Source organism: Acanthaster planci, linkage group LG03 (genome assembly GCF_054643075.1).
Source record: "Acanthaster planci isolate LZ-2023a linkage group LG03, COTS_SCS, whole genome shotgun sequence".
Taxonomy (NCBI): domain Eukaryota; kingdom Metazoa; phylum Echinodermata; class Asteroidea; order Valvatida; family Acanthasteridae; genus Acanthaster; species Acanthaster planci.
Window position 1 is genome coordinate 10,479,656 of NC_141779.1, and position 26,068 is coordinate 10,505,723.

General features: G+C 39.8%; 2 protein-coding genes across 2 annotated transcripts in view; one reads left to right on the forward strand and one right to left on the reverse strand.

Annotated features, from left to right (window-relative positions):
• Positions 1–14,281, forward strand: part of LOC110988295 (uncharacterized) — a 128,192-nt gene extending 113,911 nt beyond the window's left edge. The window contains exons 8-14 of the mRNA XM_087134485.1: positions 668–801; positions 1,803–1,944; positions 8,419–8,543; positions 9,897–10,031; positions 10,357–10,468; positions 10,810–10,923; positions 11,618–14,281. Of these exons, the coding sequence (XP_086990611.1) occupies positions 1,894–1,944; positions 8,419–8,543; positions 9,897–10,031; positions 10,357–10,468; positions 10,810–10,923; positions 11,618–11,716 (636 nt within the window). The 5' untranslated portion in view covers positions 668–801; positions 1,803–1,893 and the 3' untranslated portion in view covers positions 11,717–14,281. The remainder of the gene's footprint in view (positions 1–667; positions 802–1,802; positions 1,945–8,418; positions 8,544–9,896; positions 10,032–10,356; positions 10,469–10,809; positions 10,924–11,617) is intronic.
• Positions 14,282–17,234: 2,953 nt separating this feature from the next.
• deaf1 (DEAF1 transcription factor) lies at positions 17,235–25,518 on the reverse strand. Its single transcript, XM_022251651.2, has 7 exons — positions 24,851–25,518; positions 23,247–23,452; positions 22,656–22,773; positions 20,907–21,061; positions 19,719–19,850; positions 19,377–19,535; positions 17,235–17,997 (listed from the first exon to the last, which is right to left on the reverse strand). The coding sequence occupies exons 1-7, from the start codon at positions 25,335–25,337 to the stop codon at positions 17,788–17,790; spliced, it is 1,467 nt and encodes a 488-aa protein (XP_022107343.1). The 5' UTR covers positions 25,338–25,518; the 3' UTR covers positions 17,235–17,787.
• Positions 25,519–26,068: the final 550 nt, after the last annotated feature.

Below are 26,068 nucleotides of genomic sequence, written 5' to 3' on the forward strand. Positions count from 1 at the left end.
CCATATATCCCTCCATAAACAAAATGAAACTGGTCCAAGTCCGGCAATCTTTGCATCATAGAACACTTCACTTGTTCCTCTATCCAATGGTGTAAGTTTCATATCCACGTTTGATGTAGTTGGAGAGATATTCTCGGAAGACGTGTGAAGTTCTTTCACTACTGCTAGAAATTTTGCTCCGGTTGTGCCTGGTGCACAACTTGTATTGTAACTTCCTGCATATACATTGCTCCCTTTATACCTTCATAAAAGACCTGAAAATGGTCCAAAGCCGGAAATCTCTGCATCATAGCAGAGTTCACATGTTCCTCTATCTAATGGCGTGAGCTTCATATTCGTAATTGTTGTAGTTACAGAGATATTGTCAAAAGAAGTGTGAAGCTTTTGCCCTACTGCTTCGAATTTCCCTATAGTTCTGACAAGTCCAAACCTTGCGTTCAATCTTCCCGAACATACTTTGCTCCCTTCATCTCTTCATAAAACACCTGAAAATGGTCCAAATCCGGAAATATTTGCATCATCAGACTGTTCACATGTTCTCCTATCCTGTGGTGTAAGTTTAATATCCACATCCATTGTAGTTAGAGTGATATTATTCCAATTATCATTGGAAACTGTATGTAGTGATTTAAGTGGGTTAACCCGTTGGATATATTTCTCTCCAAAGATCACCCCTCGAAGCCTTCTACGTGAGGCCCATCGCCTTTTTGAAAATGGATGCCTACTCTCCATTGGAAAATAGAGCGATGTGGGCCCTGTTTCGTCTGATACATTTAAAAGTACAAGCTGGCATTTTCACAGGTGGGTTTTATTACTCTTGTTTCCAACTGTCCTGTCCCCGTGATATAAAATGCTCCCAACACAGAATTTGACCGCTGCAAGTCGTGATTCGCGCACAGGCAATATGGGCCTCAGTATTTTCTTGCTCGTAACCGTAATAACGCACGTTTTGGGTGATATCTATCCGGAACGAATACTTTATTTTGAGGGGTGAAGAAACTGGTATATACCTGAACGTCAAAAACTCTGGAAACTCTTTCATGATTTTTCATTTTCCAGTTTCCATTTTTTTTTGAAGGCATATTTTGTTTCAGTCCAGAGAGTGTTATCCCTAACTGGAATCATTCCACCAAATTGCTGTATTTCTGCGCGCGTATTCATTAATATTTTGTGATCCCGCGGGATATTTACAATAAGACATGTCATAACCAGGAGGGATCATAGAAATATTTCTATAAATCCCGAATTTGGGACTGGTTGTTTCCAGTTCGGTGTATTTCTTTCGCAAAAAGAACCAAATTGCGGGCGTATTTTGGATGGAAGTGGGCGGCTACATTCACAGCTGAGAGCATAGTATCTTCGGGGAAAGGCGAATAAACAAAATGTCGTGGCTAACCCCCATAAAAGTGAAACGATAAGTGATCTTCTGGCCTTAATTTTGAATTTCCAGTGAAAATAAACGGAGGCCAACCTCTTACCGAGAGTCAACAGGCGGCGCTAGTTTGTCCGATTTTGCATGAGCTCGTATTATTTTGGTGTGTAGTGTAACGGTAAAAAGCAGTAAAGCCCTCACCATTTTGAAATACATTTTGCCTACACTTCTCAGCGAGCATTAGACAATTTTTAGACGCTGATTTCTTCCAAATCTCACAAGCTGGCATTCATTTTGGTCGTCTGTATGTTTAACAAAATTTGTCTCTATTTCGTTGAGAATTTGAGTGCATTATGTGATTTGGCTGGAGCAAGCATCCTTTTCTAATCCACCTGTACTACCCACTGATCTCTATTATATGGACAATCAGTGGTACAACCCCGAGCGCGCGTGCGAGCCCACCGTTAACACAACGAGTGCGCCCCCAACAGGCCGAGGAAAATCAGATACATGTAGCTGCTATGGCTGCACCCGTGGACCTAGCAACAGCTGCTGCCAGCGGAAGTTTAAATGTGAGTGATTCTCAGTGTTGTAACCAAGTCATTTTTAGTCAAGTCAAGTCCCAAGTCAAATTTTAGCAAGTCAAGTCTCAAGTCATTTTTTGTCAAGTCAAGTCTCGAGTCAATTTTTCTAAATAATGTTTAATTTTATAATTTTTTAATGCTACATGTCTTACACACCGCACTTCTTTTTTTTGTGTTGAAGTTTCAAAATTTTTGAACCCAAAAATTACCACTTTTGGAGTAGACATGGTGTTCAGTCGCCATGTTTTGGGCAAGGAACAAAATTGGTTCCTGCCGTCATCGTTATCTACGTGCAGAAATCATACAACTGCAACTAACCAGTGAATTTTTTTTTTGTCAAAAAGTAATCCCCCCCCCAAAAAAAATATTTAGGGCTTTTCTATTCAAATACATTGTACATGTAATAGAATCTGACATACATGTACATGTAAGAGATTGTGAATTCACGGTTCCAGGTTGGCGCCTGGATTGGTGATGGTACCGGTACATGTTGTCGTTTTGCAGTATTTGGGCGCCTAGTGGAAAACGACTTAACAGTATACAGATACATGTACGTGGGCTCTATAGAAAGACTGTTCTTGAGGGATGTAATTAGACTACGCATAGGCCTACAATATGTGTAGATGCTTCCAAAATAAAATTGTGAATAGCTTAAATTATTCCTTTCTTTCAAAATACTGCAAAATTTTAATTGTTTCGGACGTTTCAAAATTGTTTACGGAAAATGATGTAGTCTTGTCATTTCAACAAAATTTTTTGATATCAACAATGTGCACAAAAAGTGCACAAATATCTTTTTAGTCATCATTTTTGAGTTTTTTATGTGCATGTTCTCTCTTTGATGTTAGATAATTTACTCACAGTCCAAGTGAAGGATATTAGGTCCTAGCTTGTTTACGGAAAATGTAATGTCCGAAACAACATTTTCAGTAGCATCTCAGCTTCAAAATATTAAATATAATTCACACTGGTACACATTTACTTTAAGGCACACCTTCACTCCGTCTATAATGACATGTAAGTACATGTACATGTGTAAACCACAGGTCTTTCGCTTTTTAAATGGTCCATCAAAAATAAATGGTATGTTTTTATGGTTGACAGAATTCCGTTAACATTTGTGTGTTTAAGGATGCCGTGTACGTGTAAGCGACTGAAGTTCAATTTTCATTAAGCTATGGGAGATCAAGCTAGCCCTGTGGTCCCACAAAACAGGAAAAGTTTCATTCAGATTTCTATCTTACTTAAATCACAGGACCTACATGTAGAAGTGACGGAAAGAATTCCATATACGAAGTTCACTTTTTAGGAGAAATTTTTGCTCCAGGACAGATTTAAAAAGGGGCGACATTTATTTTTGGGGGATAGAGATGTGAAAGGGGGTTCAGTAACTTAGGGGGACAGGTTTAAAAAGAAGGGGCCCCACGCAATAAAACGGCAAAAAAGTGAGTCCTTTTGCCGTTTTTTTCCCCCCTACTATATCCTCTACCGTTTCCTTTTTCCTTCACTATCCCGTCCTTTTATTTCTCCACAGTTTTCCTGTCATTAGTACAAGGATTATTACAGTCAATATACACATTTAATACATTTAATCCAAATTGTCTCGTAAAGGGGAATCCAACCTGCAATGAAGAGAACTGTTAGGTATAGAAAGGCAGCAGTCTTACTGACCACGCCACACGAGCGCTTGTTGCCGGAGGAAGTCGATATGTTCCATATAAAGTTACGGTTGAATTAAGGAGAGGTCATGATGAGGTCAAGATGAATATTTAAAAAAAATTGAATATTTATTAAACTGAATATGTAATTATTCACAAATATTTGTATAAACTAGAATATTTAAATATAAATAAATGTGGCTATTCGTTGTTAATATAAGTAGGTTGTGCCAAAGGAAATCAACTACATGTAGGTAAGGTACATGTCTGAGCACAATTGACTGTATGACGTGAGTTATCTCCGTCGTATTATGTAAACCAAGAGAGAAAGAACTAGTAGAAATGCAGTAGGCCGAACGAAAGAAGGAATTTCAGTCCAATGCTGTATAAGAACTCAGGCTAGGTGGAGTCTTGCTTCATCCATTAGCAATACATGCACTATGAGCGAGAATTGGAGTCTTACGCGCAATTGGTGAGAGAGGTGACTATCCACACCAGTGGAAGCGACCAGTTTGGGTTCTGCCTGGCCGAATACATGTGGCGCTGCCGACATGCAGGAGTAGACCACTTCAATCAAATCCTTAAGGATGTTCTTCTCCTGTACAAGCCTCCCCTCACATTTTAGAGCGCAGATAGCCACACAATAATCTAAAGACAGGTTTCAGCTCCCTTTTCCCTTTCCCTCTGTATAAATATAGAAAAAAACTCCTCCAACTGACAAGCACTCTCTAAAAGAAATTTTTTTGCCCCTTTTTTCCTTCTAAACAAATTGTCCAACTTACAAACTGTCTGTAAAAGAAATTGGGCCCCTTTTTTTCCTTCTAAACAAATTGTCCAACTTATAAACTGTCTGTAAAAGAAATTGGGCCCCTTTTTTTCCTTCTAAACAAATTGTCCAACTTACAAACTGTCTGTAAAAGAAATTGGGCCCCTTTTTTTCCTTCTAAACAAATTGTCCAACTTACAAACTGTCTGTAAAAGAAATTGGGCCCCTTTTTTTCCTTCTAAACAAATTGTCCAACTTAAAAATTGTCGCAAAAAAACCTGTAAACCTGGTCCATGTGTAGCTCCAAAAGTGTGCCCAAAACTCCACATTTCTGTCCTATGATGTTCAGCTCTTCAATGCCTATTGGAATCGTCTTCATTCAGCGATCAATGTAAGGATACTTTTGTAGTAATTACGCAATATCACAGTGAACTTCGTATATGGAATTCTTCCCGAAGTGACATTTAGCTTTTTGGCATGGGCTCAACACACGGTGCATTGACTTCCCTATGTGCATTTACAGTACATTGTTGGGAGCTTATCGCGATAACTTTTGGCATATATCAATTTGCACGATATCCCGATATGTGTTTTTATGAATGATATGATATCCAATATCAACATCATATGGAAATATCATGAAATATCGTCATATCGAACAGGCTTACCCAGGTACGTGGAAGCGTGGTCACTTAAATAACAAATGGCATTGCGAGCCACCCCGGTGGACCATGTGCCCAAAGCAGGGCTCTTTTTCGTACACAAGAAGCAAGCAGCACATTGTTCTAAATGTCTGAGTTAATCTCTCCTACATGTACCTTTTTATCAAATGGAATTGTTAATTTCTGTTTGCAAATTGTCTTTTTGTGAGTATATGAAACAGAAAAACTAAATTTTCATGAGGAAAATAAGAACAGACGACAGAGTTGCAAACCACCTACATGTACGCACCAGCCACCACTCAAAGGAAATATCTCAGATTCTGCATGGGCAGATATTTGTATGCCTGAACTTAGGGTACTCCACGATATGCACCACAAGTAAAATGAAAAATTTAAATCAAGGTACGTGTACATTGTACATGTACATACAAGTACCGTATACATGTACATGTAAGGATATTAATTCAGTTAAACAGATTTGTCTGAAATTAAGATTTCTGTCAACATATGTCATTTTGTGGTTGAATATTGTAGATACTGGTATTTTGGGCAAAATAGTTTTCAGTCAGTTAAGGTACATACATGTACGTTGATTCTTTAAGTCACATTTTCATTCTTTGTACATTGTACAAGTACATGTACATTTGTACCTTGATGGTATTATCACAGTCAAAAATGACAGTCACACAAAGATTCAAGAAACAGCATACACGTATCAGGAATAGTGTCACCAGTGTCTGGGTCTATGAATCTAGCTACCCTACTGTGGCATTCATGTACATTGTACGTGTACATGGAGGCGCATTTCAATGTTTACTTGTCTTTCTTCAATCACACAGCATTGCCAAACCTCTCTCTTGAAAAACTCATCAAAACTACTGATGTTTATGTGCCTTCATGATAAAATGGTGTTGAACCTTTGTAAGCAATTTCAGTGTCATTAAATTTCATTCAAAATCCAAAATGTTGGGGTCCAGAAATTGGGCTTGAATTCAGCTCAGTGTTCCCTAACGTGGGGCACTTGAAAAAAAATCTTAGACAGTCCGGAATAAACAAGTTGATAAACTCTTCTAAAGCATCATACATTTGAAATGAGTTCAGTCTGCACGTTGCAGGTACACGTGCCGGGTATGTAACATCAAGATTTATGAATCAGTGTCAGAATTTTCACTAATTGTGAACTTTGAGCCTAAAATCTTGCTCTGTAAATACAAAAAGCCAAAAATGAATGTGTGCCATGTTGGGGACCAGACATGTTAGGGTACATGTACATGTACACAAAATAAAGACCTCGCTAAGTTTCAGCATACATGCACATGTACATGTACTGGTAGAAGTAGAAGGCCTTTCCCAGTCATGCCAAACTTCCTGACCATGCAGACTGTGCTGACGTACCATCAATCACAGATAATGCCTGGGCCACACTAACCATACTACTTTTGACACGTCATAACAAGGGAACTTTTGATATTAATAAGTTTAGAAATTGAGTCTTCTGCCTTTTCTGCAGTAGGCCTGTGTACTTTACAAACTCTAGCTCTGGGGCTATTTCAATTAATTGTCGGCCCTTAACATACTGACATACATGTAATAAGGCATAAATAAAGCTGAATAAAGTGTTTTCTGTTTGTCACATGATGCTCTTTCTGATAATCCTAAAATTGCATGAGATTTCCTTTAAAACAGGTCAGACTGCCCTACATGTACTTCCACTTCATTGCTTTTGGATCACTGATACATGTACCCATGTTATTACAGGGAAAAATTAGTGGTACTGTACATGTACAGGTACATGTAGGTATATTTGGTTGAGTTCTTTCATCTAATATCTTTTCCTGTAGACCGAGAAAGTTTAAAGGCATACAAATGTGGCCCACATGCCTCCAAGTCCTTACATGTATGTATGTACTTTCAGACTTTTGGGGCAGCTGCAAATCAAAAATCTGAAAATAAATATTTAATTTTTACTCCATTTCACTTTATTTCCATTAAAGTACATGTAAATACATGTACATGTACATGTAACATGTACATAGACAGTACATGTAGCAATAGTAAGTGGCGGGGTCTCGTAACAAGCAGGGGCGTCACATACATGTACATGTACATGTATTAATAGTGTAAAAGTGACTTTTTGGTTAGGGAAACAAAAGTTGAAATTGGCCAACCCAGGAATCAAAATATGATCACTCTCCTTGATACCTGGTGGCCAAACTGTCTTCAGGAGAATTTGAGCACTTGTGGCATCAGTTCCATATTGGCTGTTAAAAACGAAATAGATAAATTTGTGACTAGATTTCGGCAATTTGTATAATTCATACCACAATTAAGTGTAAACTTTAATTGAAAAAAAAACATCATGCTACAACTGGGCTTTGAAACTGGACCACTCACAGTTGAGTCAGGAATGTACATGTAGTTCCAGAATAGTGAACCAATAAATGTTCTCACCAGACTGGCATCTGGACTTCTTGGACACTCCACAAGCCATTTTTAGACCCCTTGTTTTGTACACATAAACAGATGTATACACCGTACAAAAGCAAACAAGGCACATCATGTGGAGAGCCAGTTTCAAATGCCAGCAATAACCCTAGTTATCGAAAGACAAGTTTGTATCTTTTTAAAGGGATAGGTCCCCAGCTTGTGTTCAGGCATCACTTCTGTCACTTCCTTGAGCAAGCACCATCTACAAGCAAAGACAGACAAACAGACGATTATCGGTGTTCATCAGAAGAATACTTGTTTTCAATATACATGTACATGCGCATGTACATTAGGATTACGTACCAGTATGTACAGATTACATTGTACATGTACTTGCACTATTATTCTCGAGTGCAAACATACATGTATGCATGTGCTGAATAACTTGAAAGGTCAGGCTGAGATTGAATTGAAATCTTCTTCAGGAAATAAAATGTTCAGATAATATCCTCTCCACAAATGGACAGGATAGTGAAAATCTATGAAAATTCCCAACACTCTCTATCTGATTACAGCAAAACTGGTTACTGATCAGTTCAAAAAACTTGTGGTCGCAGCTTAGTGAAGATTTGTGTGTATGACAACACTCTGTACAATATGGAGGACATCTACCGTAGCACTGATGTTTTGACATTCATACATGTGTAGAATGGGATCTCATGAAAGGAATCATATAGACAGATTATGCTGCACATTTACAACATGTTTATAATTTGAAACATTAACCGGGTGGTACATATGTAAGTTTGTCAGTTTTTTTCAGTTCTTTGCATTTAATTCTAAAGGGTATGATGAATAGCAGTATTAAAATCTTTTGATTTTTGCAATGGTCTCCTTTTTAATAGCAGTCTGCGCTGACGACCCCTTTCATTGTCTCCTTGTATAACAGCTTGTTCAGTCTCTTGTGGCCCAGGGTGCAGATGTCAACTTCAAGTCCAGCAACGGCTTCTCACCACTCTGCAATGCTGCCTTCTGGGGCTACAGTGAGATAGTGGAGTATCTCTTAAGACACGGGTGAGCAAGTACATTGTACATGTATGTACTGGTAGGAATATTTAATGAGCCTACAGTCATAGTAGTAGATAGAAGAAAGGCTTGGTAATGGTGAAAATACACCATAGAAGTGGGAGAGAGTGGTTTCAAACTAGTGCATTGACAGGTGGATACAAGTGGGGGATGAAAGTGGCTAGGACCAAAGGCTGAGCCAGTTTATTTCTCCAGTGAGAAGCAGAAGTTGAATTAGCCAAGTGTGATCACTTGATCAGCATGATCACGCCATCACTTTGCGCCATCAGTATAATATCCCACACTTTACGTGTACTTCCCTCTTTGAAGCAACCATGAATTGAAAAGAAAAGGTGTTTGTCTAATGGCAGAATCATCAACCAGTTGTGCAGTGAGATTGCGCAAAGATCGAGCCGTCATGCCCAGCACGATAATCAGTTGAATTACGAAAGCCTGTTTGACGATAAGTGTGACGTGTTAGAAACTGTTGTGCAAGCTGCCTCTTTCTTTTTCATGAAATTGTGTGCCCAAAGTTGACAGGGAGAAATATCTCATTGATTTTTTTTGGGGGGGTCAGAAAAACATTTCAATCACTAACGTTCTGAGTTTTATGAACAAAACCACTCTTTGGGAACGTGTTGGTTGCTTGGAAGCTATTAGAAAGTCTTCCAAGCTTAACTCTTTGGAATGGAATGGGTCATTGAGCTCTGCCATGTAAAGGTTTACACTGTGGACTTCCCAGTCATGCATACATGTCTCTCACCTTGTCTCCTCCCCCCTTTTTTTCTTTTTTACATAATTCACACTCCGCCATAGGCATGCAGAGCCTCAAACTTGCAGCTTGTAAAATCGTGCCAGAATTGCCTGCAAGCAGCTTTGGAAATATTGCCCAGTTGCATGGTACAAGAGCCGACACAGCACATGCAAAATTACTAAACAACATACATGTAGGCCTACACATGAATCACTGAACCGGCTTCATTAAGCTGCTAGATCAAGGTTCTGCATGCCTATGGCGGCAGCGTGCAAAGAGTGAATATACATGTACATGTCTTCTTCTTTTTTCAGAAAAAGTAGCAATTAAGACAGTTATTATCATGTTCCGGTACTTGTATGAGAGTAACATGTAGATTCCAAAATACTGGTTTCAAAATTGCGTCTGAAACCGGGAAATTACACATATTTTAAACTGGTTGATAGTTTTATGATGTTGAAAGCCCCTCACCTGATGGACTCTCAACCTAAAGGCTGTTGAACTGTGTGAGGCATTTAAATAAACAATTTAAGGTGTTCAGAAGTACATGCACTTGTATTGTACGCGTATGTGTCACGAATGACAATTTGTTGTTTTGTCCCTTGTAGTGCAAATGTCAACCAGAGTAACAGTGGCACGCTGTGGACAGCTTGCCACTGTGCTGCCTTCCAGGGACACGGCAAAGTTCTCATGAAACTCATGGAGAGCAAACCGGACCTCACCTTGAAAGACAACAGAGGAAGGTAAATAGTAAAAATCTACTGTCATCTAATTCTCCCTCCTCCCCACCACCGCCGCTACTATGACTACCCTTCATAAACAAAAAAATCAATCGCTAACAGATCAACTACTGTCTTCAGAAACATGTTTAAATGTAGAAGGTTCAACTTCATTTTACTCAATCTTATCGTTGGCTAATCTGTTGGTCCATTTGAGAGGGTTTGGCACCTCATTTCACTTCATGTTTTTCCTTATTTTGGTGCTGTAACGCTTCTTTTAAAACCTGCAAAGTACAGTACAGTACATGAACATGCATTAAGTGAAAAATTCCCGTCTTTTACTTTTCAGGACAGCAGTTGACTTTGCCTCAGCACTTGAGACCATTTGGCCATTCTTTGCTGCTGAAGGATGCAAAAGAACACCCAAGGCAGACCTTATCCGACTCAATATCGTACAGAAGGTATCTACTGTATGCTGACTTATGCATTTCCCATTGTTTAGACGTGTACAGATATATACATGTATGTGGATGTTATCTTTGAAAGCTTAATTTTCTCCTGTAAAGAACATTATACATGTACTTCTGATGAAGGTTGCTTGGTATTCATTGTGCTGACTACAGCACAGATGTACTGTACATCGTATTTGTAATTGTGGCAGAATGTCTCCAGAACTTCATTGAATTAATAAATCTTCCCTCTCCCTCAAAAGTATAAACAATGATAATGTCATTCAGAATTTGGAATTGTTTTCAAATATCCTTGGGTGCTTGTTGTTCTGCTTTTATCCGTCCATCTGTAGGTGAAAGACTATGACCCTAGCATCCCTCAGACAGACCTTGCCCATTTCTCTCGACCAGGGTCAGCCTACGCAATGAGGTCTCAATCTCTGAGGGGTGAAGGAAACAAAAACAAGGTACGGCTTGATTTGAAAAGAATTGCTGCTTTCAGTCTGAAAACAGTTGTTTCCATACTATTTATTCCTGTCCAGAATTAGCCATAGAATGATGATACTTTGTCACTTCTGAGGAATCCAAAGATTTTTGTCAATCCCTCCCAACCTAAAAAAGAAATTGAAAAGGTTAAAAGAAAACATAATAAAAAGTTGTCTTGCCCTCTAAAATATGTTTTCACCATGAATGAGGAATATGTGACTTTGAGTATTTCAACAAGGGGTTGATTGTTTCTTTCTATTTTAAATATTCTCAAATACTTGTATACTGTCTAGTGGTTTGAGCCTGAAGAATAATTTGTTCAGACATACTTCCAATAACAACAGTAAGCTTTCTTCTTTGACCCCTAACTTGGAGAGAAAAGAAATTATTAAAGTTAAAAAGTCTTACTCTCCAAATAATTTGTCATGTGAATTCCTCAATAATAATTTCTTTCAGTTTAAACATTCTCAAAATTTTCACTTCAACTGTGAGAAGTTTTGAGCCAAAAGAATTGTTTCATTGAGCCACACTCCTTTGAATACTTTATTCTCTCTGTGACCTTGGAATAGGGAGAGTGTGAGTTCAAGAGAGCCACATGGTTTGCCATCAGGTCAGTTTCAGATTTACATGTACATGTATTGTACATTGTTTTCTTGGTTTTTTTTCTTCATGAAGACATATGCAGCTCAGTTGGGCGATGTATTAGCAGAGGAGGATGAAACTAGTCACGCAGGCAAACCTCAGGATCCGTCTTTTAACATCTGGAGGAGTTGATGTAAAAAAAAGTCACAATCCAGATTTGAGCCCGGTCCTGAACATCAGTGGATCATAGTGAGTGGTGGAGATAGGCTGTATGCAGTAAAGCTAACCTTCTGGAGAATCCACCTCGAATTGAAGTATACCTTCATTGGAAATGTAAAGAAACAACTTGGTGCAATGGGCTTGTGCACGTCCACAGTGCACAAGCCAAGACCGTACATTCAAACCATGAATGTTGGCACCTAGTGGAAATTGGTCACGTGTGCATAAAAATACACATGAACCTGTGTACGGCAAGCGGTGAGTTCTCACCTAACAGACTGTCGTTGCTGTGTAAAAGTACGCCCTCTCTTGTTTCTGCTCGAAGTGAACCGACTTCATGTGTGAACAAAAAGTGCCTTAAGACAGGAGAGGGCACAGTAATCTGAGTACATACATTTGTGTAGGCAGATGTCTTTACGTAATCACACAAGCACAGAAGTTATGACTGTCAGTACATCTACATGTATGATATGATTATACTGCTTGTCTGTGAGTGGCAAGTGTACAGTGTTTCACCAATTTCAAGATATTCCCATGCCAAGTAAGGCCAGCCTGCTCAGGGTCTAGTTTTGAATTCTGTACTATGAAAGATTTGCCTGGTTCCCCTCCATTGTGTGCATACATGCATTACGAACCTACAGGGAAGGTGAAGGTACCAGTTTAACAGTCTAACCAATCTAGCAGTGACTACACTTTAATGCTGGGGATTTTCTGACTCTCATCTTCGTCTCTGGCTTTGTCTCAGATGCAGTTAGAAACATTGTAGACTTACATTAAAATTGAATACTGCTCTGGAAAGTATGACTGTTTCAGAGCTGAACTCACAAATATCAGGGATGTCAAAGCCAAAGACAAAATGGCAATTTCAATACTCAACTCACCCAGTATAGCATAATTTCATTGATACTGCAGAAAAGGTTACTTACTACGGGTACGGTGCAGCTCTTTTTTTGTAGCACATGAATTATTTTTGCACTATAAGCAACTATTCACTCTCCTTATCAATGAAAAAACAAAGTTAAAAGAAACATGAAAGCTTTTTGTGTTTGTTCAGCATTTATTAGCAGTGCAGAAATATTTAACACAATTTTTTTGTAATGTACAAGTATGTATAGGAGGGGAAGTGTCTCCTTCATTCTATTTCAAGAACTATTCAAAATGGGAAAAAGAAACCATGGTAACAATACTACACCATACATTCCTTACCATCCTGACCTAATTCAAAGAAACGTACATATACATGTATACATAAGAAGAAATACATGTATATTTATATAGAAAGAAATACTGTTTAATTGCCAACTTTTTTGTTTCAACTTTTTGAATGCAGTCATCATATAAGTAGGTACCAAGAAAATGGGTCCTTGGGCCATGTTCACAAAATTTGGTCAAACAGTGACATGTGGTTTGCATTAGAAAAAAACAAAGTGAACTCTTTGTTTTAATGTGTCACTCATTTCTGCATCCTGATGAAAAACAATATTCAATGTGGGTGAACAAATGTTGAAGGTTTCCATAGCTTTACACTGTGTAAGATTCTTTACGAGCCTTCAGTGCAAGTGTACCCTGTATATCTTACCACTTGCAGCTGATTTTGTGGCATATGGTCACATGAATACTGTAAATATTTTTTTCTTCGCACATAACCTATCCCTTACCACATTTTTCTTTAACTTATAAACACAATCTCATTCACTTGTCGATATAAAATCCTTGTGAGACAAACATCAGTGAAAACAATCTCATTAAACTAGAAACAAAGCTAGAGTTAATACTCCCTTTTCCACTTCATACTGGCCCAAATAAATATTGGAACTGGACAGGGCCTGTCAACCATAATTATAAAAAAAAACACATTAAGATGTGAATTTTCTTTTCGTTCTCAAAAAAATGACAAATACATGTACTTCAGAGAAACTTTCACACATGTACATCTTCTCTCTTCTGATGTAAAGTCAGATTTCCACAACACAAACAGTGGTCATGAACTTTCTTTACTTTTGTTTAATTTGTTAGAAAAGTAGAAAGTGCATCTTTAAAAAAGTCCACCCCAACTACATGTATGTGTCAAGTATGCATTCAGAAAGACCTTGGAATGCAATGTAATTTACACAACGCTTGTAGCTGTACACGTACACAGTTAGTTCAGGATACATTTTAAGAGGACTTTCAGGCAGTGTTTTTAAGTGCACAGATATGGAAAGCACTGAAATATTTTTTCCCCCAAAAAAGCATGTTCATGTACATTGTACATGTACATGTTTTATGTATGTAAAGTTGGTAGGAAATAAAACCTGCATCAAGACAAACTCTGGTTAAACTGTAAGGCCTTGGTCCGAACTTTGCACAGCGCATGGGACAGCTTTCCTCATGATACAAAATTTGTGTTAGCAGCTCCTCCCCAAGACTGGTATTTACTCTCTGTCCGGATAGAAGGCAGTGTAAACAACAGTGTTTTATGTGCACTTGTAAATAAACAATAATATGTGAAGGTTGTCTTTTGGTAATAAATCATTTGCTGATAAGTGTATCACCATACTTTGGCACAATTGTATCTGGAGCAGTATTTGGCTGTTTTATTCATAATGGTTAACTTAAAATGCTACAGTGTATGAGCTTTTTGAATCCACAAAAATCCACCACTGTGCCTTAAACAAATGAGGACCTCTGTTCAATCTTCAAGGGGCATCAAGCCTTCATCTGGTGGGGATCTGGATCAGTAAAATCATGGATAACAGATTTGAGTAAAAACTACAGTTTGCATCTGTTTACACAGAATGCAGGGCTTTCCCACTTCTTAAGCTTTCTGTCTGGGTTAGCTGTAGGAAAAACGTAAAATATCAGTAACATGATTTACATTAAATTACCAAATGACAACACGACACTTTAGTCTCAAAGTACTTTTTTCAAGTGAAGTTTCAATTCAAGAGTTGAAACTTCACTTGAAATAGCAGCATAATTACAAAAAGATCGAACAAATCATACAATCTTTTTAAAAAATCTGCTGACTTCATTTCAATTTTGCTATGCATACAAAGTCTTCCCTCCAAGTATCAAGATAATCAGATAATCTAAAATGCGAAACAAAAATTTTGTATTATGATGGCATCATCATGACATCATAAAATATTCCACAAATGGTGACTTTGCCTCTCACAAAAGTCTTGTAAAAGGGTTGTTGGGAATTCTTTTCTTTTCAGGATACATGTATATGTCAACAAATGGACTAAAACAAGAATAGAACAAATCATTATAAATAAAATGATGTCATCTCTATTTTGACCTACATGTACATGTATATCTGCTCCGAGCGGAACAAAAGAGGGTGTGGGTTTTTTTGGTACTCGCCGCATAGGTTTGTGTCAATGATGGAGATCAGTGGATCAGTTGAAGCTGACTACACATAATGAATTTCTTCCTTAATATATAGTCTTTGCTTACACACAGAACGCGTGCAAGAACCCGCTTTGAAAACTTACTACCATCTGTCTTTTGCCGCTCGGGGTGCACTTCAACTCAGAACATATAACATGGAACCAAGGAGAAAAGTATTACTTAATAAGACATGTAAATGTAGTTCAAAAGATACTGACATTTCAAAAATCCACCGAGAGCGGTTTGTCATGTGACTTATGACATCATCAAACATTTATAGCATTATAAACAGTAAGAAGAATGCATGATTTAACCCTTCATCAGTATTATGGTTGTGCTTGTAGTTTTCCATTCTTTTGGTGGGTTTGCACATACTCCCAGTGGCTGAATACATCATGGTAAAGGGCTTTTTTTTGGAGGCATCCCAGTGGTATGTCAAGGTAACAAAGTGATGCAAAGTGATGCAAAATGATCTCCATGACAATTATAGTACACAGGGTACTTCTATGTTTGGTTGTACTGCACAGTCCTCAACGTTGACCACTTGACGCCGGATGACGTGTAAACATATGTAATTTTCCTTATTTGTTCCACGGAGGGCGTGTACACTCGTTTAAGAATTTCTTTTGACTTCCGCGTTTAGTGCATTAATGCGTCATGCTTGTTTGGGTCAAAGTGCAATTGCAAGGTTGAAGAATATGTGGGTAAAAAAAAAAACCACCCCAGCAGCTTTTTCGGGCAAGAAAATCTGACGTTACCTGGTTAAAGAATCCACATAATGAATTTCTTTTATACTCTGCATTTTATACTCTTGTTTAATTAATGTATGAAAACTCGTTGAAATGCTTTTGGAGTTATGTGAACTGAAATAAAACTTCTTTAAACATTCAAGACTGTCCAAGCTTTCCAGACAAGTGAGGGTGCTGTTGCTGTGACTTAAATCATGGAACACACTGTTTAAATACATATTTTCATGTTCAGATTTTGAGCCCCAAATTTGCTCTTTGAAAATATCTCTGCAAAAAGGTTGCTCTCTAACTTAATGCCATACCAAACAGCAAAATATAGTAAGATTCCAGCAATTTTATGTGCACAAATCATTGCAGCTTTCCGGTTCAGTGCCTAGAATGACATCACAGTTTTGCTCCTGAATACGCAAATTTGCATTACTATAAAAGCCTCAAAGGGCCCAAAATGCAGGTTAAAACGGAATGAAAATTTAAAATAAGGTTAAATTGAAACACAGTAGTACACTTTCAAGAACTGTAATAAAATAATTGTATTACATGGTCCCCATGTACATGGTCCCCATGTACCAGTAGGTGTGTGGAGCTTAAGAAGCATGTACAGAGTCTATGAGAAATCAAACAAACTTTGAACATCGACAAATGCTTCTTAATGATTCTATTGCAATGCCACTTGATATGTTCAATTAACGACAGCTAAAACTCAATAACATAAGACTTTTTCTATTAAAAGGGGTCAATGCAACACAAAACCTGCAATTAATAAAAAATAAATAAAAAATTGTACAAACTCATTTGATGGTGTCATTGAGACATCATTGTTATGAGTACTTGTGATCTCAAAGGAATTTATATCTTGAAGTTTCAAATTGTCTGTCTCGTAATAGTGCCACAAATTACTAATACAAGCGAACATGAAAAAAGATGAAAAAATCAACTGATGTCCTCCAATCATTTTGCATTTGCAGAGCAGAACACATACACATCTTTCAACTACATGTAATTTTAAAGATGACTATCAAATGTTTTTCTATATGGAAAACAAAATATTTTTAGTTTGATGTCATCATGATCATGTAACAAAAATCTGCGCCAAGGGTGCATACTAACATTTTGTCATAAATGTCTAGACTAATTGATTGCCACATGACTTGATGATGACGTTTACATGACGTCAATGTTCAGTGCACATCTTCAGCCTACGGTCTTCACTTGTTTAAGTTTGACTATTAGAGAATAAATAATTATGTGCTTGGCCGGTCTTAAACGTGCGTTTAAGACCAGCTAAGGAGAGTGGACGCGACTAGTGTCCGAGCTGCTGGCAAGGGCATAATCAGCATTCAGTCTCCTGAGCACATGCCCAGCACGTATTTCTTCCCATTCATAAATACCATTTTTAGTCAGGGAGTCAAAAAAAGTCAATATATGACAGATATAGAATGAATTTGTTCTAGAATTTTTTTTAAATTTTCCTGAACAGACACCCCTGTCCATTTTATTCAATAGTTGTCTGAAAGAATCTCCGTATATGGATTTGGTGTGTGCGTGGCGAGCCGCATGCACACACCAGATGCCAGTGCATGATTTATATAGCAGGCATTATCTGAGGTATCTATGACTGAAGATTAAGAACTGGCCAAAGTGCTGCCAACAGAAATCACGTACACAGTCTGTAGGATTTGGGGAGAGAAAAAAAAAAGCAAAAATATAGACGTTCTGCATGGCAGCCATTTTTCCGGTCAGAGCTTTTATTCCACAGGGATACACATCAGCAGACCTTTTGTACTGTCCCTCCACGACAAAAGCAGTTACCGGAAAGATGGCTGCCATGCAGAACCTCTATAATTTTACAAAAACAATGGCTTTCCCCTGGCTTGTAGAAAAACCCCAAAACAAGACCTTGACCTATTTTACAGCTAATCATTATTCATCAGGGTCCTTGTTCTCAATGGATGTGTTCTCATCTTCCTGACCCTCCTGCTGCTCCACGGGGCACGAAGCCAACACCCCTTGCTGCCCACAGTTGTGCTGGTGGCTGACCCAGTCCTTGCGTTGACAGAAGCTGCTGCAGTAAGATACCTGGTGGCAGCCCATGCATTCGCTGAGTGCCTCCCTGCCACAGTTCACGCAGGCCTGGGGAGGGGGGTGGGAAGAGAGAACGGACAGTGGGGAATGAGGTTTTCTGTCCCAAGCCATGCTGTTGTCATGGCATACCTGCCACTACTGCAGACTCAGAAAATGGAACACAAAGTGTGCGCATGCAATGTGGGCGCCTTGTCTCAATCATTGCTGCTATTCGTTTAACACACCGATTCATTCTCGATCCTCAAATGAATGATAAAAACAGAAAAAATCTTTGTTCTGGGAACACGAAAGCAAAAACCCATAGATTCCAATGTCTGTTTTTGCAGCCTCTGGACAAGCAACTGGGCAAGCATGATGAAGCAGTGTGCATATATGCAGTGAATGTATTTGAATGGAACATCCATTGGGTGTTTGTACTGAGTCAAGCATTGCTGTATGCCAGCGTGGCAATGATTCCTCACTTGATACCAAGGGGTTCATGTACTGCAGCTCACTCTTTTTCAATGTTTTCCAAGATGTTTATAGGGGATAAGCAAACTTCATGAAAGGGTTGCAGTGTGCAAGACATGTCTCAGATTTTGGATTTTCTTATCCTTCAATTGTGTGGACTTCTGTATGGAGGTCAACACTGTGTGCATGTACGTGTATGCAACACTTGCACAGCACTGCACAAAAGCCCTGTTCGCACTGGACTTTTTTCGGGCAAACTTACTGAAACGATGGATACTTTGCCCATTTTAAGTCCAGTGCAGACGTCCCCTTAAGACTTCCTCTCAGTTACTTTTCCAAAGCCGCACAGGAATTTTTACCGGCCAACTTCTGGCCAGGAAGAATTCCCGAGACACTTTTCCCAAGACAGAAAGTCCAGTGCGGACATTGCAAGTCGGTAAAAGCGGCTCAGGGAAGCGTACATCCGGTTTACTGGCAAGGTCAGGCTCACACGTACCCCGCACATGTGCGTTGCAAGCGTCCATGTGACGTACATACACGTACACACCGCGAAGCTTAATTCTAGTTGCTGTGCAGTGATTTCATGTTCTCTAGTCTCTCGAATGATTGCAGATATTATTACTGAAACAACTGGAAGTTCAATTGCTTAAATGTGCTTGGGTCAAAGGATGAACACGAAAGGTCACGCAAAGCGCCCTTGTGTGCTATTATAGTGATAGCTCGGTTACTTTTCCCACACATCTCGCATTGAAAGTCCATGTGCGGACTGTGGTAACATTTGCCCATTTTTCATTTTCCCATCGGCTCAGTAAATCTTTGGAAAATAAAGTCCAGTGCGGACAGGGCTAAAGACACTCATGCATGGACGAAAGGTGGAAACAGTATGCCCCTTCGGTCCGCTAGTGGGGCATAAAAAATGGCTCTACCAATCAAAACAGCTTTGCAATCAGAGTTTTTCTTGACAATTTCAAGTGCACCTTGATCAGATGCGTTGTCTTGGCGTTGGCGACCGCTTCCATCTTCTCAGCCCTAGCCTGAGCCAGAGCCTGAGCCACTGCACTGTCCTTCTCAGCTTTGGCCTCCATCATGGCTCGGGAGAACTGCATCTGGGCCTCCAGACGAGCTTTGGATAATGCCTGGTGAGTAAATCAAGACGCAGATTTTCATAGTTTTCTCCAAAATTATCAGTTTACTATTTTTTACACAGAACTCCCCATATGCTCATAAAGACAACAGAAGAAAAAAAGGCATAAATCCCCCCCCCCCAAAAAGCCAAACTACCCCCACCTTCTACATGCAAATGGCATACGAAGCCTCACCTCCTTTTTCTCAGCATCAAGCATGATTTTGGTGTGCAGGACAGCAGTTTCCTTGCTGGCTTGAGAGTGGGCCTTTGCCTGCTCTATCAAGGTCTTCAGCTGCTGGACATTCTGGGCAAGCTGGTTGGCCATCTGTGGCATTTACACGTATTGACACAAAGTGGAATATTGCACTTTATTCCCTCTTTTAAGCCAAATGACGGAGTGGTCTCAACGTGTGCATTTTGTGTATCAGATACATGAATGTTTGCCATGTCTGTACCCTGGCCCTCACCATGCCAAACCCAGTAAAATTTTATCTGCATGTGCAATACATTACACCCAGAGGATTAGGACCATAAAACTTGCTGTTTGGGACACTCTGTGATCATTCAGTTTCCTTTTTCAGTGTAGGTTCAGTCTGTATGAGCAGAATACGCATCTCATTTCTTATTTCATGAGGACAGCCAGAAGTCAAAGCTGAATAGGACAGAAATGGTTGTAATGTCTAGTAGAAGCAAGAAAATAAAACTTGCATGATCAGACAGGTACTACATAAACAGGCCTGTTTTGTTTCACGCAGATCTGGGTTTTGATCACTCACCCCAACGTTGGTTCACTTCATCTATCCGCCCCAAGCTGAAGTGCACCCCCAATCGGCAAAAGAAAGACAGGTGGTTACAAGCGGGTTCTTGCACACTTCTGTGTGTACACAAAGACCATACATGCCCCAATAAATTATTTACGCATACTCGGCGTGCTCCACATGAAACAAGCATATACTCGCGCGCCCCATGGCAAGCCTATGCGGTGAGTACCAAAATCACACTATTTTTTTGTTCCGCTCGGAGCGGTTAAGGCGGGCTCTGGTGTCAGTGAACCAAGAACGGATTACTGACCACGATCCAGATCTGCGTGAAACAAACAGGTCCTAAAATCCATGGTTTGACAGGAAAAAAACTGGAGTCACTCAATATTGTAGCACCTTGATCACCTGCTTTGTTTACCAATCTAAATGCACTTGTACTTCCAAAAACACCATTCCACAGTTCGGCAATAACTGGCCCTAAAATAGTGTTTAGTCTCACACTTGAACATATTCTTCAGGTACTGACAGCCAGAAATTGTATGAAGGTCAACAGAAGCAGCTACCACCAGCAAAACATGAGCTCTGACCCTGGGATGCCCCACATACACATATATACATACCTCCTCCAGTTGCCACCAGTGCTCATGCTCCAGGTCTGAGGTGCCCGCAGCCTTGGGTGTGCCTGGCGGCATGGGACTGAGTACCAGGTTGGCACCGGTCACGTCCAACTGGCTGGCAGTGCTGTCCAGGCTTATGGACCGGGTTTCCTCAGGGGCTGACGGTAGAAAGAAAACAGTCCAAAATTAGAATGGAGAAGTTCATATGTTGGACCAACCCTAAGTAACTCTTTGATTTCACACTTTAATAAATGCAAGTGCTTGCTTGGTATCTCAGGATTTGTGACATTAAACCAAACACGTTCACACCACATAACCCAATGATAATAACAGACCTACATGTACATTATGCACAGTTTTATACCCTAAGTTTAAAGAAACTTTCTTTTAACCATAATATGAATAGCCACTTTACAGGAACTATAAGTTAGGACACTGGTAATTTGATATTTCAGTTGTAAAACCCTTCTACATGTACGTATACATGTATATACATGTACGCATGGCAGAAGTTGGGAAGTGCCAGCTGACTGCAGTTATGTTTTTGGTCATTTAGAAAAGGCCGACAAGCACGGCAAGGTACATTCTGCAGTGTATTATTTCACAAGTGCCAAAAAATTTACAAGCCTGACTAATAAAAAGAATCTTTAATTATTTCCATTAGTTTGTAATTAAATTTGTTGAAAGGTGATACAGTGGGAATCAAGCAAGCTACATGTACGTGTACATTACAGAGTTACCTGTAAGTAGACTGAGTACTTTGGATTCATGTATAAAAAGTATACATGTATATTTAGACAAGCAGCACCATATACGGGTACGTGTGAAAGTTTTATACATGTTCAGGTGTTGCAAGGCTCAGACCAAGAACTCAGACTCGAGTTCTGCATGAATTTCCAAATTACTGCAACTTCCCATCAAGCCTTTGCCGACAACAACAAAGCTTCATATCAGGCTTGCCCAACCTGACAACAAAGTTGGATTTTTGAGCTTACATATATGTATATACATGTATCCTATTACAGGGGTTGACATTAAGCTTTTATACCCAGAAGCCAAAAATAGCTCCTGGCCTTTCAAATTTCAGGGTTTTTTGGGAGCTGTTTTACTGAACCCGGGAGCTATTTTAGGTAAAGTAATATTAAGGCCAAAAAATAATAGTTTTGCTTTCGATTATATGCCTCTCAAAAATATGGTCAGCAGTTCAGAAATTTTGGGGGGTCAATTTTTCTGTGCTACAGCCGATGTAGTGTATTCGACCATGACATATAGACTGGCACAATTCCATCGCGCATTCTTTGGCATGTGTGCAGCGCTGCGCGGCAGGAACCAGCGCAGCTTTGCTTTAAGCTTTGCGCACATGTTTTCACTACTGTGAAAATAACAGAAGTTCCTTTTCAATAATTGCAAATGTAAGTAGGAAACCGTATAAAACCAGGCATTTTAAGACAAGGAGGGTTGTCGAACCTACCCTCACCACAGTAACTATTTTGACGATTTTTTTCGGAATTAAGTGTGTCATCACCTCACAGAGGACCAGTAATGGCCTGGCGCTAATTTCAGTGCCCGACCTCTCGCTTTATTACGGGTTACCAGGCGCTAATCATGGTTTGTCAGACGCAAAAGCGCAGGTACGCCCACTTAATGTCGACCCCTGCTATAACACAATCTTTCACTTCAGTAAGCCCAGCAGACTCAAGTAGAGGGCTCCACTGCTCTGGAGTAATTTGGGATTAAACGCTGGATTTTTACCATCCTTAAGTTTCATTTTCTTCTTCATGGTTGGGGTCGGTGGGAGACTTTCGCTCTCGTTTCGTTTGCGTCGCTTGTACGGTACAAAGAGCCGGACTGGACCAGACTGAGAGGATTCCTGTACAAAAAAAAAAAATAACATCAACATGGATGCACACCTGGCCCTCTATAAGGTAGAATAAGAATTTATTTTTAATTTACAGTCCCCTGTCTCCTCTTTTTTATTTTTTTAGTTTTTCATTTTATTGTTAAACTTGCAACCTACAGTGTATTTATATTGTTGCATGTACATGTACAGTGTATACAGATACCTTAACATATGAATGCAAGTTTAAAGCCTGGTAATGGTGAAAGCTCCTTTAGACACAAAAACATCAGTGACAGAGTCAAGAAAATAGATTTACCCACCATCTTGGAAAAATGTGTCGGCTATAAAAAATAACGGAGGAGGGCGCTCCTTCCCTTAAAAAAATGAATGAGACTTTGGGGGGGGCTCAGCATAATTAATAGTTATTGACTGCCTGTTTACTGCTGAGGGCATACCTCATGCAAAGAATCCAATGAACCATGCCAAGATCAGGTCAAGCTTACCACAGATTCATCATCACAGCAGGCACCACACGTACAGGAGGCAGCATGAGGTGTGAGTATTCCTTCCTCTATCAGACAGTTCAAGGTCCGCCCCCCATAGCGGATGCTCCTCTTCCAGTCTTTGCTGTTGCCTCGCCCACAGAAGTTCTCAAATTCTGAAGGGGTGTACCAAGTGTCTTGGTATTTGATGCAACGCCCCTTACCTCCTGCAAATACATGTATATGTGCATGTACATACATGTATAAGTGTCCTGTGTACATGTACACCACAAATAATCACACCACTTTCGTTTAGTGTTGCAAGTATGGGTACAGGTGGTTTCGCCTCTGTACTGGAGATCTGGTTGACCATAAACATACATGTACAATTACCATGATTACATGTTGGATTTTACAACATGGACAGGCCTATCTGATTCGTAAGTGTGACATCACTTCAGTTTAAACCACGCCCACTGCACATGCACTGCACACAGAGTTAAATGCACTGATCACCATTATGTTCTTGGAACCACTGAACCAGAAGTTAATGCGCAACTTCACCAATCGTCCAATTGGAGCCTCCAAATTGTGGCGTGTCTGTATGAATGATGAAGTCACTTACAAAACGGATAGGCCTATAGGTATACATGTATTATGACAATTGAAGGCTGGGGGAATGCTCACAAAGGCAAACCTGGTGACACATGTTGGTGACGCCAAATTTACAAATTTGGGTCTAGATTATCATCTCTTGGACTAATCAATATTGTAGAATAGTGGGAATATTCCAAGTCCAAGTCAAGTGACTGGAACATCTCTTTGACATGTTTAGGACTTGAGCAATTTGAAAGGCTTTGAATGGCTTCACTGACTATTAAATTTCTGGGAGTGTATGTTAATTAATATCTATCATGGAAGATGCATGTTAATTACATTTGTTCAATAATATCCAGGACTGTAGGAATAATATGAAAACTCTGTACGCACCAAACTTGCAATTAAAACAGTAAGGCACGAGGGTCCCAAGTTGTGGAACTCGCTAGATCCATCATTAAAACATATGACCAATCCATCATTGTTTAAACATGTATATGTATATTTGATGCGCTTACTTAATAGTTACATGGAAACTGAGTACATGTAGTTCTCACAGGGTTACAAGTTACAGGCCATACATGTACATGTACTTACAAGTATCTCTTGTTGATTTCTAATTATTATCAGTATGTATATGTATGCCAATGTGATGTCTCTCTGTATGTGTTGTTATGTAAGTGGGGGTCCCTACTCGACAAGCACTGCTTTTGGGGGACTCCCCTCCATCCTTATGTAGAAAAAAGTGAAGTAACTGAGACCTGAAGCAGTGCTATCAACATCATCGGGAGTACAAAATGCTGCGTCCATAAGTGTAGACTATTCCCCCACTGAAAATGACAATGACTTTGAGTACTTGTATGAGCATGATGGGTGACTGAGAGCAGTAGTACTAGCTACTAGGCCCACAAAGTACACGAAGTAATCAACTCCTAAATCCTGGCATGCCTGAATTAGCCTACCACCTGACCACAGTCAAGCGTCCACTGCCTTTTTAAAGTTTATTCAACACATGACCAAGATATCACCTGATCCAAGTTTGTTCTTGTGCAACTCAGCGCTGACATTTCTACATCGCACAGGGAGAATGCCGTTTGGGGAATGTACCACCTCATCCCAGGCGTAGTGCTGCCGCTTGTCCCCTGAAGGGGTCCCAGGTGTACACGGCGTAGCCGGAGTCTTCAAGCCGTCAACAAGGTGAGCGTGGTGCTGGGAGTCTTGGACGATCGCGACAAGCCGTGTGGTTCGACCACCAGCCCCAGGCACAGCGGTCAGAATTCCCACAGGGTGCACTGGATGTGGATGGAAAACCTCATCTGTGACCGAAGAAGTTGTAATTCCTTCGTCGTGCCCGTCACCACTGTTCTCATTTGAGTGATCAGTTGCACCAGCGTTAAATGCGGAGTCATCGGCAGCGTTCGGTAACTCCTCGGCAACGTTGTGGATATCGATGTTGCCCGCTTCGGCAATGCCGACGGGCACTTCAGTCACTTCGCATGCTTCCGTGTTTTCCATCGTTTGGAAAGAACTCGACCGAATATGATCTCTTAACAGGGCAAAAGTATATTATTAACATTCATAGAAAGACTGAAGGTGGAACAGCGTTCATCGGAAGCGAAAATAAAGTATTAAATTGCACTTTTTAGGATCGGTGAATTTCGACTCCACTTCGTCAAAAATGGCCGAAGCAAGTACGTTCATGTACGTACCGGACATAAACAAATGCAATCTGCAAACATCGGTTACCAGACTAGAGACGTACAAAAAACCGTATCAATTAAGCTGGTTCCCTGCCGTATCCGAGTATGTAAGCTGTCTGGCGCTAGATAGGTCTAGCTTTTGATGGGCAATTTTTCTCATTGGAAATACGCGGACGTGCTGACAATAGACGTAGCTATAGTTCTAAAAGCCCCCGTCGGTACGACATCGCAAGCGTCACGATGAGCGCTGGCAGCGCGTCACCGTTAAAAAAAATATTAATTTTGAATTTGTTTTCATTGGTAGTGAAAAGAAGATTTTTTTTCAATTCCTAGAAAAAAAACCCATTGGCTATACGTTTCGCTGCTGCACGACTTGCGACCGCGAGGTTATCACTTCCTGTTAGCAAAGCATTACATAACGTTTTTGGTTCGCCAATGACAGTGCTTTGGTACGGGCAAAGTGTCCGAAAAACATGGCCTTAGTACAATCACAGTGTTGTAATATATCTTCTCACTAGATATCACGATCACTTGTCTTTTTTGCGA